The 17,206-nt window shown below is 59.8% G+C and overlaps 2 protein-coding genes across 3 annotated transcripts; both read left to right on the top strand.

Moving 5' to 3' along the window:
• Positions 1 to 1,059: 1,059 nt before the first annotated feature.
• LOC134521089 (immunoglobulin superfamily containing leucine-rich repeat protein 2-like) lies at positions 1,060 to 6,782 on the top strand. The gene is made up of 3 exons (XM_063347191.1): positions 1,060 to 1,349; positions 2,734 to 2,952; positions 3,482 to 6,782. The coding sequence occupies exon 3, from the start codon at positions 3,488 to 3,490 to the stop codon at positions 5,585 to 5,587; it is 2,100 nt and encodes a 699-aa protein (XP_063203261.1). The 5' UTR covers positions 1,060 to 1,349; positions 2,734 to 2,952; positions 3,482 to 3,487; the 3' UTR covers positions 5,588 to 6,782.
• A 3,775-nt stretch (positions 6,783 to 10,557) lies between these two features.
• ISLR (immunoglobulin superfamily containing leucine rich repeat) lies at positions 10,558 to 14,815 on the top strand. 2 transcript variants are annotated; one of them, XM_063347236.1, is made up of 2 exons: positions 10,558 to 10,702; positions 12,233 to 14,815. In XM_063347236.1, the coding sequence occupies exons 1-2, from the start codon at positions 10,570 to 10,572 to the stop codon at positions 13,489 to 13,491; spliced, it is 1,392 nt and encodes a 463-aa protein (XP_063203306.1). In that variant the 5' UTR covers positions 10,558 to 10,569; the 3' UTR covers positions 13,492 to 14,815. The 2 variants fall into 2 exon arrangements, with proteins under 2 accessions (XP_063203306.1, XP_063203307.1); XM_063347237.1 differs by lacking the exon at positions 10,558 to 10,702 and adding an exon at positions 10,842 to 10,927.
• The last annotated feature ends 2,391 nt before the right edge of the window (positions 14,816 to 17,206 follow it).

Raw genomic sequence — 17,206 nt, 5'->3', positions numbered from 1 at the left:
TAACCCACACGACGCAGCTTCATGCTACGATGACCTCCAGTGTGTGTAGGTTAGGGTATGGCCCTCAGGAGGAGGAGGAGGGATGCGTTATCCATCCCGTCACACGTGCCTCATCCCCTGACGTATTTCTGGTACAACATGCTGCCTCCAAACCTCCTGAAATGCTGCCACCGTATCTAGGACGCTTGGGTTTCTTCCTCTTGCATGATGAATGAAGGCATCTTGGGAAGAGCTCAGCGTAGTGCAGTGGATAGCAGCCAAGCCAAGAAAGCATCTCCTCTGTGTTGGCCGCGTCCTTGTGGTGTTTTAACCTACTTTCGTGGTCCTTAAAGCAACTTTGCAGTCTTGCAGCCCTGTGTCTCCCACCAGAGGTCTGCAGCCCAAGTCCCAGCCATGGGTCGATACCATCAAGAGCTGACCCATGGTCCCGCAGCCCCACGGTGGTGTGGAGAGTTTGGGGCACACAATAACATGACAGTGAAGGGTGAGGAGCAGTGTGGGTATGCATCTGACCTGCTTGGAGGTGCTGAGCCCCCAAGTGCTGCCCCGCTGACCACGGGACTCCTTGCCATGGGGCTTGGGAGAGGCTGACAGCCCGCGGGCATTCAGAAAGTGAGCAGAATGGGGCGTGTTGGGGTGGGGGGGAAAAATGCCTATAAACCACAACTCCAAATGTCTGATGCCGTAATTCCCCGAGCTGCAAATTAGTAGTGCTTGGGAGGGTGTCACGGTAAGGGTGAGGGCATGCTTGGGCGACCAGCCAGCCGCGGGGATGGGAAGGGAGTGAGTCATGGCTCAGCCCTGAAGATGCTGAGAGCATCGCAGCAGCTCAACCTCCGCTCCAGCAGGAAGGGAGACATGGAAGCTCTGCCCTGCAGATATCTGGGCTGGATTTGAAGTGATGCCTCCCTCCTGCTTGACCCATCCGCAGCCCCCCCAAGGCAAGGTGGCCTTGTCCATCTGCTCGGGACAGTCCCCTGGACCATGCCCAGGGCTTTTCTGGGGGATGTCAGTTGGGCTGGGCCAAAACTGTGCTGGGGAGGCGGTGACAGCCGCGGTGTAGGTGGCCACAGTGCGACACTCGTACAACGTTCGTTCACCTGCATGGAAACAAGGCATTTTTGGTGGTCACACATCACCCAAGCATCCACCCCACGGGTGTCAGCCACCTGCCAGCCCTCAGATCGCAGGGCTGAAGGGAAACTGAGGCACGTCTGAGGCTGCCCACTTCGGCCGAGGTGGTCCAGGGGCACCAGGCATCAGGCTTGGGGGGGGTGGTTAGGACAAAGCTCCTCAGAGGGCAGAGGTTTCTGGAGCCGGCATTGAGGATCAGACTTGGCATTTTGCTGGTAAGTGCCTTCCCCTCTCTGCCCCTCCAGCCATCGCCCCCCACCTCCTCTCCTCGTCCTTGGGAGAACATGCCCATCCCCGTGGCCTTGGGGCGGGGATGCGGAGCCGTCCCCCCCCCGCCTGCACCGAGGAAGGCCTTGGGGCTTTTACTCTGCCCGAGAGCAAGCAGGGGGGCGGCGATTCCCCCCCAAGAACGCCGGGGCTTCCCAATCCCGGAGCCTACCAGGACGTGCCCAGCCCCCGCGGGGGGGGAGGTAGCCGCAGGGCCGGGCCGCAGCTCGAGGCGGGGCTGCTGACTGTCGCGACAGAGCCGCGTCGGGGAAACCGGGACACCGGGCTGACCCATGCAGAGCCCGTCCAGCCCCCCCCCACCCCCCCGGCAGAGCTCCCGCTGGGGCGGAGATGGAAGGATGCGGGGGGGGGGGGGGGGGGGGGCGTGGTGGCGGGAGGCAGGAATCGATCCCGCTCACAAAATCAATGTTTTCTCGGGTTTTTCATGGTGGGGGGAGAGGCGAGAGGCAGGGCCGGGGAGGGGGGGCGGGGAAGAACAGACCCCCACGTCCAGGTGAAAATGCGGAGGGGAGAGGGGGCTCGCCGTTACCGCGCCTTTCCAAGGGGTTGAAACCTTCAGGAGGAAGATGAGGGAGAACGGTGCCGTCCCGGGAACCCCCGTTCCTCCCCCCACAACCCGTCCGTCCGTCCGTCCCCCCCCGCCTCCGCATCTCCTTCCCCCTCCCCTCGAACGCTTAAAAGCTCTTTGCATTCAATGAAGGAGGGAACCAGCCGCGACGGGACGGGCTGGGGCGGCGGCACACGCCGCACATCGCCCCGCAGAAATACCGCATCGCCCGGGCAAGGCGGGGGGGCAGCAGCACCGGGGCCGGGGTTGGGGGGGAGGCGATCGGGAGGGCTGGGCTGGGTCCCGAGCCCCGTTTCCCCGTCCACAAGCCCTTCCCAAAGGGCTGCGACCCCGACTTGTCCCGGGAGGACGGGGACAGCCGTGTCCCGCATTCGCCCCGACGGCATCCCTGTCCCTCCCGGGGCGGGGAGGACGGGGACGGGGACAGGGAGAGGCGACCCGGAGGGAAAGCGGGGAGCAGTGTGTGTGTGGGGTGGATTATGGCTGCTGCCAAGTGCGTGTGAGTTGTACTCGCTGCTCTGAGGGGAGGGCGTTTATTATGGGTATTATTTTTATTTTTTGGGGGTGGGGTGCCGCGCCCGCCCTGGGTAACAACCGGCTCCGTGCCTCGCCGGAGGCTGGCGAGCGGCGGCGGTGGGTGGGTGGTGGGATGGGAAAGGGGTGGCGAGGAGGGAGGGGGCAGCCGTGCGGAGGGGGAGGCTGGCAGAAATGCTAATTCCTCCCTTTCCTCCTCGCCTCGGCAGCCCAGTGCCCGTACGGCCCCGCTCCGGCTCGCAGCTCAGCCCGAAGAGGTGCGGGGGTACGGGTGGGGTTCCCCCCGTTCCTCACCGCGCCCCTCACCCTCGTGTCCGGGTTGGCGGAGGCTCCTCCGTGCCACAGGGACGGGGATCGGGAGGAGGATGCGGAGGACCGGTAACGGCGAGAAGAAGGGCTGCGTGTTGCTTAACGCCACTTAGGAGCGGGTAAGGTGCGGGGTCACCCCCGGTGTGGCGAGGCAGGGGCGGGGGGGGGGGGACGGGGGCGAATGGGGAGTCAAGGGAAAGAGGAAAATAGGGAAGGAGAAAACTAGGGAGAGACGGAGAAGGGATGGAGAAAAGTAGGGAGAGGAAGAGAGAAAAGGCTGAAAGGAGAAAGAAAAAGAAAAGAGGAAGAAATAAAAGGAGAAATTAAAACAGAGAAGAAAGAAAACGAGATTTAGTTTGGCTTTTTTGGGGGGGGAGGGGTGGTGAAGGAAAAGCGCGAACAAGACAAGAAAAGAGAGTGTGAAGGGTGGGAAGAGCGGAGGGGAAAGGGAGGAAAACGGGGGAGAGGAGGGGAAGGGGGACGAGGGGAGGAGAAGGAGCGAGGGGCGAGGGGCGGCAGCCGGGGGGAGCCGGGCACAGACAATGGGGCGCGGCCCCGCCGCCGCCTGTCGCCGGGCGGGGACCGGGGCCGGGAGCGGGGCGGGGAGAGGGGGCGGGAGCCCTGAGAGCCCCCTGTGTCCCTTGGCAGGGGGAGATGGCCCCGCTGCTGTCCCTGTGGCTGGTGGCCCTGCTCGGCCTGGCCCAGGCGTGCCCCGAGCCCTGCGCCTGTGTGGACAAGTACGCCCACCAATTCGCCGACTGCGCCTACAAGGACCTTCAAGTGGTGCCCACCGGGCTACCCTCCAACGTGACCACCCTCAGCCTCTCAGCCAACAAGATCACCTCGCTGCAGCGGCGTTCCTTCGTGGAGGTGACCCAGGTCACCTCCCTCTGGTTGGCACACAACGAGATCCGCTCCATTGAGCCCGGCACCTTCGCCATCCTGGTGCAGCTGAAAAACCTCGACATCAGCCACAACCAGATCGTGGACTTCCCCTGGCAGGACCTGTACAACCTCAGCGCTCTCCAGCTGCTCAAGATGAACAATAACCACATGGCTCTGGTGCCTCAGGGGGCATTCCACACCCTGAAGGACCTCCGGTCCCTACGCATCAACAACAACAAGTTCACCAGCCTTGCAGAGGGGATCTTCGACTCGCTTAGTTCCCTCTCCCACCTGCAGATCTACAACAACCCCTTCGAGTGCTCCTGCAAGCTCCAGTGGTTGAAGAAGTGGATGGACAGCACACTTATCTCCATCCCTGAGAAGGACTCCATCACTTGTGCCCTCCCGGAGCAGCTCCGAGGAGTGCCGGTGGGGAAGATCCCGGACGTGCAGTGCACCTCGCCTACTGTGCAGCTCACCTATTACCCCAACCTGGACACCACAGAGCTCTTTGATGGCTTCACCCTGACGCTGCACTGTGCTGTGACAGGCACCCCACCACCTGAAGTGAGCTGGAAGATCCGCACCTCCAGCCAAACCCTGGAGCTCAATGGGAACCCAAAGGAGAGCGCTGGGAAGGACCTCCCCAAACAGGACCCCCAGCGCTTCTTGGTCTTCAAGAATGGCACGTTGCTGATTCCGCACCTGAGCAAGCGGGAAGAGGGCACCTACACCTGCCTGGCCACCAATGAAATGGGGAGCAACCAGACCTCAGTCAACGTGGCTGTGGCAGGCACCCAGAAATACCCACTGCAGCCCGGGAGGGACCCGCTGGGGGGTAAAGCGCAGCCAGGTGAGAAGAAGCCTGGGGCCAAGGGAGCAAAGAACAGTGTGCTCATGCCAGATGAGAGGAACAAACCCTTCGGTCCCACCCGGCAGAGCCAACCATCCTTGGCATCTGGGACAGAGTCCATGGGAGATGGGCAAGTCCCTTTCCAGCTTCCACCCTTTGAGAAGAAGTGTGGCTCCACACAAACCAGCAAGTACATTTCCAACCACGCCTTCAACCAAAGTGGTGACTTCAAGCAGCACACGTTTGACCTGGGGGTGATTGCTTTAGATGTGTCAGAGCGTGATGCCCGGGTACAGCTCACACCCACTTACATGCAGCCTGAGAAGGTCCATCTCAGGATGCTCTACCTGTGCCAGGAGAGCACCCAGGGCCATGCCTTGGTCCAGTGGTCCAAGATCGAGGAAGGGGTGAACTCATACTGGTTCCAGGGCTTGAATCCAGGCACCAACTACTCTGTGTGTCTCACCTACCTGGGGGAGGACTGCCAGGTCCAAGTGGTCTTCACCACCAAAAAAGAGATCCCCTCACTCATCATCATCGTGGTCGTGAGCATCTTCTTGCTGGTGCTGGCCACCTTACCCCTGATGGGGGCCACATGGTGCCACCTCCTCTCCAAGTACCAAGGGAAGACCTACAAGCTCATCATGAAGGCCCAGAACCCAGACCAGATGGAGAAGCACATGGCCGCTGACTTTGACCCCCGCGCGTCCTACCTGGAGTCTGAGAAGAACTACAATCCTAGTGAGGTGGGGGAAGTGGAAGTGGAGGAAGAAGATGACGAGGAGGAGGAGGATGATGAAGGAGGCAGGCGGAGGAGGAGGAGAGAAGCCGAAGGGGGTCCAGAGATGGAGCGAGAAGAGAGCATGGCAGCCAGCTCCATGGCGGAGTCACAGTCCAAAGCCAATGGTGAGGAGTTTGAGGTCCACTCCGAGTACAGTGACAAGCTGCCGCTGGGCGCCGAGGCCGTCACCATCTCCCAGGAGATCAACGGCAACTACCGGCAGCGTCCCCGCTGAGCCCCCCCGCACCCCACCCTGGTCCCCACCTCTCCCCGGCCCCCCTCCCCGCCTCCCGGGGCACCGCCGCTGCTTTTCCTCCGAGGAAAGACCGCAGCACCCTTAGCGACGCCCGCCGGACCTTTGTCCTCCTCGTCCTCCTCGTCCTCCTCTTCCTCCTCCCTCAGGCGGCAGGTCCCCGGGGAAGGTACTTCGTCCGCGGGGATGCTCGATGCGGGCGGGACGTTTCTCCCACGATTTCGTTTCCGTTTTGGGTTACCGGCGGTCCTCGCTCCCGTCTCGGCGACAACACCGCAACGATTCCTGGTGCCCTGCCCGCCTCTGCCCTCCGCTCTCCCCGTATTTTATTTCCCCTAAAAGGAAAAAAACGAAAAAAAGAGAAAAAAATGGGTAATTTATTTTTTTTTTACTCCGATATCCCAAAACAATTTTTTTTTTTTTCCTGGAAACGGTTCAGCCCCCGGCGGGTCCCTGCAGCTCCTCGGTCCGGTCTCGCCGCTCCCCCCCGGTCCCCGGTGAGTCCTCTCTCCGCTCCCCGGTCTCCGGTTCTGCCGCTCCCCGGTGCGGCCCCGCCGAGCCCCGCTGAGAACCCCGCCGCAGCCCGGTGAGGTCCCCACCGTTCCTCGGCGTTATCCTCCGCCTCCCGGCTCCCCGGTGGGTCTCCGCCACTCCCCGATGGGTGCCCATCGCTCTTCCGCGCATCCTAATTTTCCCCGGTGGCTACGGGGGCTCCCCGCTCCCCGGCGGTGCTCTCCGTTCACCGGTGGGTGCGGCGGCTCCCCGGTGCCACCCTCCCCCCGCTGCCCGGTGGGTGCCGGGGGTCCCCCGGTGCGTTCCCCGCCGCTCCGTTCAGCACCCGGCGGGGCTGGACAGCTCCGCGCCCCCCGCCTGCTCCCCGGGATGGCGGGGGCGGCCCGATCCCATCACTCCCCCGCCCCCAGCTCCCGGTCCCGGCCCGACCCCCCCGGCCCGGCGGGGCCCCTCGATGTGTGTTGGGTAGAGTAGCCTTGTAGCCAAGTGTCTGTGCCGTAGACGCGCCCGTGCTGCTGGCGGGCGGGCGGTGCGGGGGGGGAACCGGGAGGCGAGAGGTCGCCACCGCCGCCTCCCCCTCCCCGCTCCGGTCCCCGCGAGCCCCGAGATCGGTGAGAGCCGCGGGCGCCTTTCTGCGAGCTTCTGTCTGTGAAAGAGTCAATAAAAGGGATTGAAAGTTGGAACCGGGTCCGTGCTTGGTGGGGGTGAGGGGGAGGTTGCACCCGGTCCCCACGTTCCGCTCCCCCCTGGCTCTGCCCGGTCCAGCCCCCGGTCCAGCCCCTGGTACAGCCCGGCACGGCCGAGGGGACCCTGAGGAGGTGGGAGACGGCGCGGAGACACATCGCCCCAGCTACAGGCAAAGCATGCATGCACACACTATAAATACATATATATTTATTTCTACCCTTACGCCACACGCACATACCATATAGATGTTATATTTCTGTATTTATGTATATGAATATTATATATAATTCACACTCATACTATATATATAGATAGAAACACACTATATATACACATCTATGCTGTATATGATTTTTCATATATGTATATAGTCACCACGTATACGCACAAATAATTGTCATGTGCACACACATTTCGTAGGTACTCAGTCTATCGACACAATATAAATATACGTAAATGCAGCATATGTCTGGAAATGTAACAAAACAAATATACGCTCCGTAGAGACACGCTTCTGTGAACTCACCATATAGAAAACCACGAACAACCTATTCCCCCGGCGCATGCGCTCACACACTCGCTGCACACGTACCAATACCCATACACTGTAGATACACGTATGCAGCAAGAATACATACAATATATCCATACAATTTTTATATTTCTATATAGATCTTTCTATATATCTAGGCATACACATTATGTATGCTCCATGTACGTCCCAATACATGCTGACGGCCCACGCTACCCATGTGTACGCATGTCCTTTTTCCGTGCGCACATACAAATACACACCCTGTATGCACGTACGTACACGACGACATTCCCTGCACTGTGCCACCCTGCGGAGCCGTGCTGGGGACAGGATGGGGCTGCCTGGGCATGGGGTTAGCGTCACCCCGCTCCCCAAGTGCTCCCAATCCCAAGGTCGGGGGTGCTAAGAAGGTGCTCGGTGGATTTACGCCCCCTCCCCTGCCCAGCCGGGAGCACTCCCCGCTCGTCCCAGCGATGATTTAAGCCCACAATTACAGGGTGAAGATTTAAGGCTGCCTTTGATTGCTTTTCTTATCTGGAGCCACGAAGCCACATGCCCTCCTAGTGTCCCTGCTTGCGAGGCGGCGTCCCGCCGTCGTCTGGGTGAGGGTCACCCACTCACCAGCACCCACGGGCAGTCCCTGAGGCCCCACTGAAGCCCCTCACCTCCCCAAACACAGCCTCTGCATCTCAGCAGAGCCCCCCCTCCCCGAGCAAACACTCATTTCTCCATCCTCCAGAAGACGGCTTTGTATTTTAAATCCTGCCTTTGCATCTTTCTCCTGCTGCAGGGAATGTGAGGGAGACAAACAAAGCAGGTCAACAAGCAAAGAAGCAGCGGGCCCGGGGGTGCCCACCCAAATCCCCCAAATCCTGGGAATTTGAGGCTGTTCCACAGCAGCCCAGGTGTTTGCTCCAGCATTTAAAACCCCATGCTGAGCAAAGACTCCCCCTTGTAGACAAATCCCCTTCTGCGGATACACTTATAATTGAGTTTCACACTTAGAAACACGTAAGGCATAGAAAAAGAACAATCATTTCTGCCTTCGTTTAATTAGAGAGTAATAGATTTCCCCGCCTAACATATCTACAGGGAATCTTGCTGTGATGAGCTACCTACTGACGCTGGATTACTCGGAGATTTGCTCCTTTTCAGGAGGGCACTAATTAGCACCCTGTGCCCAAAGGCAGGGGAAGGGGTCAGGGATGGAGCTCTGCATCCTCCCACCCCCCGCCATGCCCAGGAGGGACTGGAAAGGGTTTCTCCTGGAAAGGGTTAAAGCATCCTGGCAGGATGGCTCATTAACCCTTCTGCGGAGCCTGTCACCAGCAGTTGAGTGGGATGTGCCCACGCATGATGGTGACATGCTCGCACCCACGCAGCCTAGGCTGTCACATGCTGATGGCATCACCTGATCTGTGGGAAGGCGTCTGGCACCCTCTGCCCGGGACAGCCCCAGAATAAAGAAGCTTTTTTCCTTCCATCCCCAAATTAGCTCTTATGGCAGGTCAAAAAATGAAGGGGAAAGAGCATCGCCGTGCCCCCTGCGGAATGGTCACCGGCAGCGCTATAGCTGTCACCCACTGGAGGGGTTGTGCCCAGTGGGGTCACAGATGGGGTCTGGGGTCCCCACAGAAGTGGTCGGAGCAGCATCTTTCATTTGCTCCACGGATGCAAGCGGGCAGAATCAGGCTTGGTCCTCTGCACTCACCCCTGCTCCGTGCCCTCCACTGGTTCAGAGCCCCCAACCCCCCCCCAGATGGGCTCTGAAGATGTTCAGGACATGCTTCTTAGCACAGGGCACTGATGCACCATCCGCCTCCAGCCAGATGTCAGCCTGCCCTGCTCCAGGACGATGGGCACCAGCAATATCAACCCATGGCAAGGGGGTCAGGAAGCAACGCCCCTGCCAGTGACAGCATCACACCCAAGAAGGGCAGTGACAGCCCCCACCAATGCCTTGCAAAGTGGGTCCTGACCCCCATGGCAAAAAGCCCTAGCTCACCTGGCACACCAGCAGCCAGGCTGCGAGTCCGCCCGACGCACTGCTCTAGATTCAAAATAATCCCCCTTTTCTCCCTTACACGGCGCTATTTTTAACCCCAATCCTGTTCACAGCCTGGCCTCAGCGGTGGCGGCGTCAGCACGAGCGTGAAGACAGGGAGCTGGGGCTGGGATACACCGAGTTGAAGCTCTCCCGGCGGGAGTGCTCTAGCTCCCCCCCCTGCTCCACCTTCGTCTTGCTCAGGGTCTTTTCCAAGCAGGGTCTGGCTTCCTCTGGGCTGGAGGTCCTTGCACCGCTGCAGATGCTGGGGGCGATTCACACAGTGATTTGCTCCAACGCCAGCCCCCCCGCAGCAAGCGAGTTTCCTACCAGAGTTGCCCCCCCAGTTTGGCCAGTGGATGAGTATGGGAGGGAAAAGAGCAAGGAACCCGCTTGGATGCCCACCTCTGCCTGAGTGGTCCTGCCAGGCTGCAGGACAGTGGCTGCAGGATGAGTGCCCCATGATCTATTTTTAAAAGCTTTTATCAGCAGTTTATTGCAGGGCAGAGGAGATGGCTCTGGGTGATAACCCTGTACCTTGATGGTTTGTCCTCTTTCCTCCCGTGACCCTCACCGGCCTCTGGGCACCCACTCACCTTCCTTCCCACCCTGCCCCAGCCCCAGCCAGCCCTGCAGTGGGGTGTCCTGCTGCCCCTGACACCCCGAAGCCTTTCGCCCCCTCCTAGAGGCAACTCATGGGCCAGCAGCCTCCCCACGTCCTCCAGAAGACGATCACCCTCTGCCCTGTCCCCCAGATGTCCCCTGCAAAGGGCGTGATGGGATGGACCCTGCCCAGAGTTGCCCCAGTTTGAAGTATGGATGAGATGGGGGGGCTGGTTGGGCGGGGGCGGATGAGTATGATTGAGATGCGGGGCCAGGAGGCAGAGGTTTGGATGGGTATGGATGAGATGGGGGGCAGAGGTTTGGATGGGTACAGATGAGATGGGGGGCTGAGGGGCAGAGGTTTGGATGAGTACGGATGAGATGGGGGGCAGAGGTTTGGATGGGTACGGATGAACGGCGGGGGTGTGGGGCAGAGGTTTGGCTGCTCCCCCAGCTCCCGGGGGGCAGAGGCGGGGGTCCGGGCGCAGCTGGGCTCCGGCAGCAGCTCCGGGGGGAGGCGGGCGAACGGGCGGAGGAAGGGCCCCCGCAGCCGTTTTCCGACAGCGGGAGTGGGTCGGTGCCATGGAAAACAAAAAGGCCCGGGGGACGGGGAGGGGAAGGAGAAACCCGACAAGGGCCGAGGGAACCGGCGGTCCCGTTTTCCACCCTTCCAGAGGAACCAGGGCGAGCGGGCTCCATTCCCCTGAAGCTGCCGGTGAAGGGGCAGGAAGGGCCGAGGAGGGGAACGGGGGGCCGGGGAGCGGCGGGGAGAGCCGGGTCCGGGGAGGGGGAGCGGGCTGGCAGGGCCGGGGAGGGAGGGAGGGAGAGCTGGAGGGTTATTCACGGCTCTGGTATGCGGCGTGCGGGCCCTGCTCACGCCGCCCCCGGGCTGCCTCCGCCCGCCCCGGCCGGGGGGCAGCGAGAGAGGCGGCGGGGAGAGGTAACGGTGCCCCCCGGGGGGCGGGGAGGGGGGATGCAGGGGATGGGGGGTGGGTCTGGGAGGGGAGGGAGCGGCGGTGGAGGGGTGCCCGGGGAGCTCAAGCGGCTCAAGACCCCCCTGTCCCGGCGGGACAACCCCCACCCCGTTGCTGCGCCCCCGAAGTCCAGCTCCCCCCTCCCCAACCCCCCGGCATCCCGCAGCTCGGTCGGGATGATGGGGATCTGCCCCGCCTGGCTGAGCAGGTTGGGCTGGGACAAATAGGGGATATCCCAAAAATACAGCAGCCGGGGGCTTTAAATGCATCAGCCGAGGAATATTCCCCCCACACACACACTGCCCCCCGCTCCACCCCTCCATCACCCCCACAACCCTTAGAACTCCCTCCCCATCCCTTGAAGCCCAGCTCTAGGGTGGTCTATCCCTGCAGGACAGGAGCCTTTGTGTCCCCTTTCGCCCCCCCCCCTCCCCCGCTCCCAGCCCACGAGTTGTCGTGCAGAGCTTATTCAGAGTCTCCCGTTGCCAATAAACCGTCCCCCCCCTCCTGCTTTAAATGACAGGGTTTGGGGACTGGAAGGAGCAGTAAAACTTGCCTACAAGGCAGAGACAAAGGGGTATCGGTGCCAGCTCCTCGCAGAGCCACAGTTAACCTCTTCCCCGGTGGGTCGCAGCTTCCAGACGCTGGGAACCACGCAGGCACAGTCCCCTTTGCAAGGCAAGAAGGAGTTAGCTCAGAAATATTTCACTTTAAAGACTTCCAGCAGCCAGGGACCCCACACTCTCTTGCTGAGAAAAAGCACTTGAGAGGCTGGGTTTTTTCCACGACATGGAAAAAATATGGAGATGGGGGTTGGTTTGAGGTCTGAAAGCGTGCTGAAAATCCCAACAACTCAATGGTTCAGGGGAACTGCAGCTGAGGCTGGTTGTGAAAGAGCTGCGGTCGGAGAAACGGAGTGAACCCAGAACCCCCAGCTCCCACTTCTCATCCCAAAAGCTGGGGAAACAGCATCCCGAGGGGTCGGTATTTCGTCAGAGATCAAAAAGAGGCATTTTTCCAGTAGGGGAAGGAAAGGGTTTAGGGGGAAGTTCCCCCGCTCACGTAGGTAGTCAAAGGCTCTGCTTTTGGCAAGGAAATGCCTTCTTCAGATTAGGGGCTATTTCAAATAGCCTTTTCCAGATGAAGTGCTAGGCATAATCACGGGGATGCTTCGCTCTTCTGCTGCTTCCTCTTATTACTTGGCAAGAAAATGCAGATTCCCATCTCGGCTGGACCCATCCGGTTCATTCCCCTTCTGTCTCTGTTCCCAGGAGGAAGGATGAGGCCCCTGCTCTGCTGCCTGGGGCTGGCTGCGCTCCTGGGGCCCTGCCTGGCCTGTCCCAGCGCCTGCTCCTGCTCCACCAAGAAGAATGGGCGGCTGTTGGCTGAATGCGCCTACAAGGATCTGCAGGAAGTACCCGAGGGGTTGTCCTCCAATGTGACCATCCTCACCTTGTCAGCCAACAGGATCGGCTGGTTGGGGCAGGGCTCCTTCGCCGAGGTTCCTGAAGTGCAGTCGCTGTGGTTGGGCTACAACCAGATCGGGGTGGTGGAACCAGGGGCTTTCGCCTTGTTGGTGCACCTGAAGAACCTGGACCTGAGCCACAACAAGATAGCGGATTTCCCCTGGCAGGACCTCCGTAATCTCAGCGGGCTGCAGATCCTGAAGATGAACAACAACCGCCTGGCGGGGCTGCCCTGGGACGCTTTCCGCTTCTTGAAGGACTTGCGCTCCCTCTGGCTTAATGACAATGAGTTGACCACCCTGGCCGAGGGCACCTTTGATAACCTGCCCTCCCTGTCCCAGCTGCAGATCTTCAACAACCCCTTCAACTGCTCCTGCAAAGTCTTCTGGCTGAAGAAGTGGACTGAAAAGACCTCTGTCTCCATCACAAAGGGGGGGTCTACCCTGTGTGTGGCTCCCAGTAGGCTGAAGGGCAGGGCGGTGACAGACATCCCTGACCACCACTGCATTGCCCCCTCTGTGCAGCTCACCTACCTCTCCAACTTGGACAACACCGTCATGTACGATGGCCTCACCCTGACCCTGCACTGCAGTGTGGCAGGTAGCCCTCCACCGGAGATCAGGTGGAAGATCCAGACCTCCAGCCGCCGTGTTGAGATCAATGGGCCCAACGTGGCACGGGATGGAAACGTCAAGCAGAGCCAAGAGCGCTTCTTGGTCTTCAAGAACGGCACCATGGCCATCCCCAACTTCCGCAAGGAGGATGAAGGCATCTACACCTGCCTCGCTGTCAATGACGTGGGCACGCGGGACGTCTCGGTCAACGTGGCCTTGGCTGGGTCAGAGAATCCAGCTGAAGACCTGCTCCAAGATGACCCCCAAGCCAGCCACCTCGGGGGTCGGAGCTGCTACAAGGGGGACGAAATGGATCCCTCTGGTGCTGGAGAAAAGCTGGTGATCGTTTACCATATGCCAAGGGAGTCGAAGAGCAGGTCCGGAGGAGTGGTGCCCCAGGTCGACCTGGGGACCCTCCTGCTGGCTTTGGGCATCGTGCTCTGGTATTAAAGGGGGGAGAAGGAAACAGTGCCTCGGGGTTCCCCCTCTTTCTGTAGCATTTATCTTCACGTAGTGCCATGCCTTTGCTGAGCTTCTGGGAACTGTGGGCGGTCAGGAGTCAAAGGGGACCAAGACTCAGGTCCAGGGCTGGTTGTTCAACCCCTCCTTACATGGGGGTCAGGGCTGGGCTCCATTAGGTGGGAGCTTTAAACAAGCTCGGGGGATGTAGAGCAGATCCTCACTGTGCTGCCGCTTTCCAGGCATCCAAATCCACCACCTCCTGACTTATCTCCCTCCTAAGACCAAAGTGCGGCTGCAGGATTAAAGGCCACTCTCAACAGGGTGACCGTCACCCATCCCCAGAGCCCACCACCATGAGCCCTCCTCCACCCACAGCAGCAAGCTGTGACCAGCCAGGGGATCTCTCGCAAAGAGGATCCCATCAGTCCAGTGGCACCAAAGATGACATCCCCGCTGTGACCAGCGCCCGGGCCCTTGGCTGGGTGCATCCTTCCTACCACCAAACTCGCATGGAGTGCCAGGAGCAGAAGGACCAGTCAGAGAGGGGTCCCAGGGCACGTGGCTCTGGGGGACAGAGATATGAAGGTGCTTTTTAAGCAGGATAGGTATGGTAGGACACATTGGATGGGGCCATGGGCTTGGACCAGGCCCTTTTGTGGAGCAGGAGAAGCTTTACCACAGGCTTCATCCCTGCAGGAGCTCAAAGGGCTCCTGCTGGCTGGGTGCTGGGAGCACCCAGGGTGCCTGCACCCTCCCTGCACGTTGCAGTATCAGGCCCTGCCACCCTTGGTACCTCTCCCAGATGCGATGCAGTTTTTATTTTTTTTCCCTCCCCTTCCCTTTCACCGCTGAAGCCTGCAGTCCAAAACACTCGGGCTGGGCTGGACCCACCGAGCCACACTGCTCCGGCTCCGACTCCGGAGGGGAGGGATTGAGCCCAATAAAAGACCAAAATAATTTCCCACTGCTCCTCTCTGATGGGAAACCAAGCGGGGAATGTATGATGGAGTGGTAGGAAGAAAGATTGGGAAAAACCCCAGGTGACAGAGAGAAGCTGAGCTGACCTATAAACACATTCCTTAAGTGCTTTAGCATTCCCGCACGGGACATATACGCCATACCCGGCTGCCCTGGGGTGCTGGGGGGAACCCCTTGTCTCATGGTGGGGTGGGCTGAGCATCTCCGTCTCCCCATCCCAAGGCACGGGGTGGGGGGTTCCAGCTCTTGTGCCTTCTGCCAGTGCTCGCCTGGGGGAGCTGGGTGGACCCCTGCAGCCACCCTCGCCTTATAACCAAAGCTGTACGGACAGCAATAAATATCTTTTGGTTTTATTTGTTTTTTTTTAAACAAGCCAGAGTGTGCTGCCTCTGTGCACCCCCGAATCCCCCAGACCCAGAATCATCTGGGGTACCGCGGCTCGTCACCACTCCCTTTCCCCCCTCCACTCCCCCAAATCCCTCCCTGGCTTTTAGCATCCCCGCCAGCTCCCCTAAAGCCCTCCCAGCTCCGTAGCATCCCCCCATGACGACGCTGGAGGGAGGATGTATTTATAGGGTACCCCAAAATCACCCACACACACACACATCGCTGCTGGCAGCAGGCAGGGGAAGGCAGCAGCGCCAAAACCAGCTGAAAAGCAGCCGTCCTGGAGCCTTAAGCCTCCACACAAGCTCTCCAGCCCTGCATTCTGGTGTCCAGCCAGCTCACAGGGTAAGGACAGGGGCAGGCGAAGGAGCTGCCACATGCCAACACCGTCCGGGTACGGCGCCGAGGTCTCCGCGGGGGTCCCAAGGCAGAAAGAGCCCAGAAACAGAAAGCGGCTTCTCGCACGAACGGCCTTTGATATTTAACAGGCAGGCGCATATTTTTCCCATTACAGGCAGAAAGGATGAAAAACATCATAGCCCTAACGAGAGTTTTGGTTTCATTTTATAGGATACCACTTTTAACGTCAATTTTATCCCAGTCAGGGTCCTCCCCTCCCTGCCTGCCCGGGAACATCGAGGTATGGGAGATTTTTCTTGCAACTTTGGCTGGGAACAGGGTTTGAAGCCTGGGATAAGGATTAAAAAAAAATAAGATTTAGGGTCCCAGCAGCCATAAGCCATGCCTGAAAGTCTCTGCCTGCCTTGCAGAGTGGCTGCTCCCCCCAGCTCTGCTGTTCTGTCACCAGGAAGGTGACTTGCTCTGTGTTTGCCAAGTTTACTCAGAGCTTTTACGGCAAATTATTAGCGATATTAAGCATCTCTCGTTCATAACAAACAGGGCACCCTGCCACACAGCTCCTGGGTTGGATGCAGCAGGTGACGCCACACCTGGCATCACAATCCCAGCTCGGCACAGCCACCAGCTGGTGCGAAGTCAGGGATGCCGCAACCCCCCATCAGCTCCTCTCTGTCCCTCACGTTTGCGAAGCCACGGCATGGCCCAGACCCAAATTTCCATTCCCTGTTTTTTTGTTAATGGTGGTTGTGAGTCAGATCAGCTCTCTGAACCACCTCAAGGTTGGGTGGAGAGGACTCGGGGTGCGTTGGGGCAGAGCTATCCTGTGGCTGTACCAATATTGGGGGTTTGGAGAGGAGGTGGGAAGCCACCATGAAGAAGAGCTCAGTTCAGCCCCAGGACACCATGCTTATGTCAGCGAAGGGAACGAAAACAAGCAAACCTCCTGTCTTCCTCCCAGGGCTGTCATCTCTCACCTCGGTCCCAGCCCACCGCCTGCCAAGACATCTCCAGGAAGCCTCGGGCAGGGCTGTGTAAACAGATGCCGAAATCCAGCTCCACCCATGGCCCAGAGCTGTACAAGATTTCAGGGATTACCGAAGCTGCCTTCAAAGCCCCAGTGCCTCAGAGACCGGAGATGGTTTGGGATGGGCTGCAAGGGAAAGGCAAAGTCTTTGCCTTAGGGCATCCCTTCACCTGACACAGGCAGGGCACCCGGCACCCATCAGTGAGGCACCTCTCCTGTGCTCAGACACGCGAAGCCCAGCACGAGCTGGGAAAACAGCAGGAATCGCACCTCAGGCTCCCGCTGTCTTAAAAGGAAAATGACCCAAATCTGCCTCCGGAGGTGCCACCACTGTCACCCAGCTTGGTGACATCGTACTATGTGCCAGACAGCAATCAAATGAGATTAAACCGGTGTTGGTCAGGGCAGCGGATGCGACAGGGCTTTGAGCATCCAAGCGCAGCGGGTGGCTGTTGGGGCAGCAGATGAAGGTTGGGACCCCCGCCTTCTCTTCGCTGGGATGGAAATGCCAGGAGGAGGAGGGGGGTGTCAGGCTCCTGAGAAAGAGATGGCTCCCACCCAGGGAGCTTCAATGTTGTGGGGAGATGCAAGGACCCTCCAGGCAAACCCCGAAGCGCAGGGCTCAGCCTCCCTCACCTCCAAACCACACCAGCAGTGCTTGCAAGAGGGCACAGGGTCCTTGAAAGCCTGTGAAGAGTGGGTTTGCTCACCTCCAAGGAGATCCCCAGTGTGAGGGGCTTGTAGAATCGTACGGGTTGGAAGGGACCTTAAAGCTCGCCTAGTTCCAACCCCCCTGCCCTGGGCAGGGACACCTCCCACCAGACCAGGTTGCTCCAAGCCCCGTCCAACCTGGCCTTGAACCCCTCCAGGGATGGGGCAGACACAGCTTCTCTGGGCAACCTGGGCCAGGGGCTCACCAGCCTCACAGCCAAGAATTTCTTCCTCAGATCTGAT

The sequence above is a fragment of the Chroicocephalus ridibundus genome, chromosome 9 (genome assembly GCF_963924245.1).
Source record: "Chroicocephalus ridibundus chromosome 9, bChrRid1.1, whole genome shotgun sequence".
Lineage (NCBI taxonomy): Eukaryota > Metazoa > Chordata > Aves > Charadriiformes > Laridae > Chroicocephalus > Chroicocephalus ridibundus.
Note: the sequence above shows the minus strand (reverse complement) of the source record. Positions and strands in the feature narration are given on the sequence as shown.

Excerpts from the sequence above, each read along its gene's own strand:
- LOC134521089 (XM_063347191.1), top strand. The coding sequence starts at position 3,488 with ATGGCCCCGCTGCTGTCCCTGTGGCTGGTGGCCCTGCTCGGCCTGGCC.
- ISLR (XM_063347236.1), top strand. The coding sequence starts at position 10,570 with ATGGAAAACAAAAAGGCCCGGGGGACGGGGAGGGGAAGGAGAAACCCG. Across the intron at positions 10,703-12,232 it reads CCATTCCCCTGAAGCTGCCG|GAGGAAGGATGAGGCCCCTG; the intron begins GTGAAGGGGCAG and ends CTCTGTTCCCAG.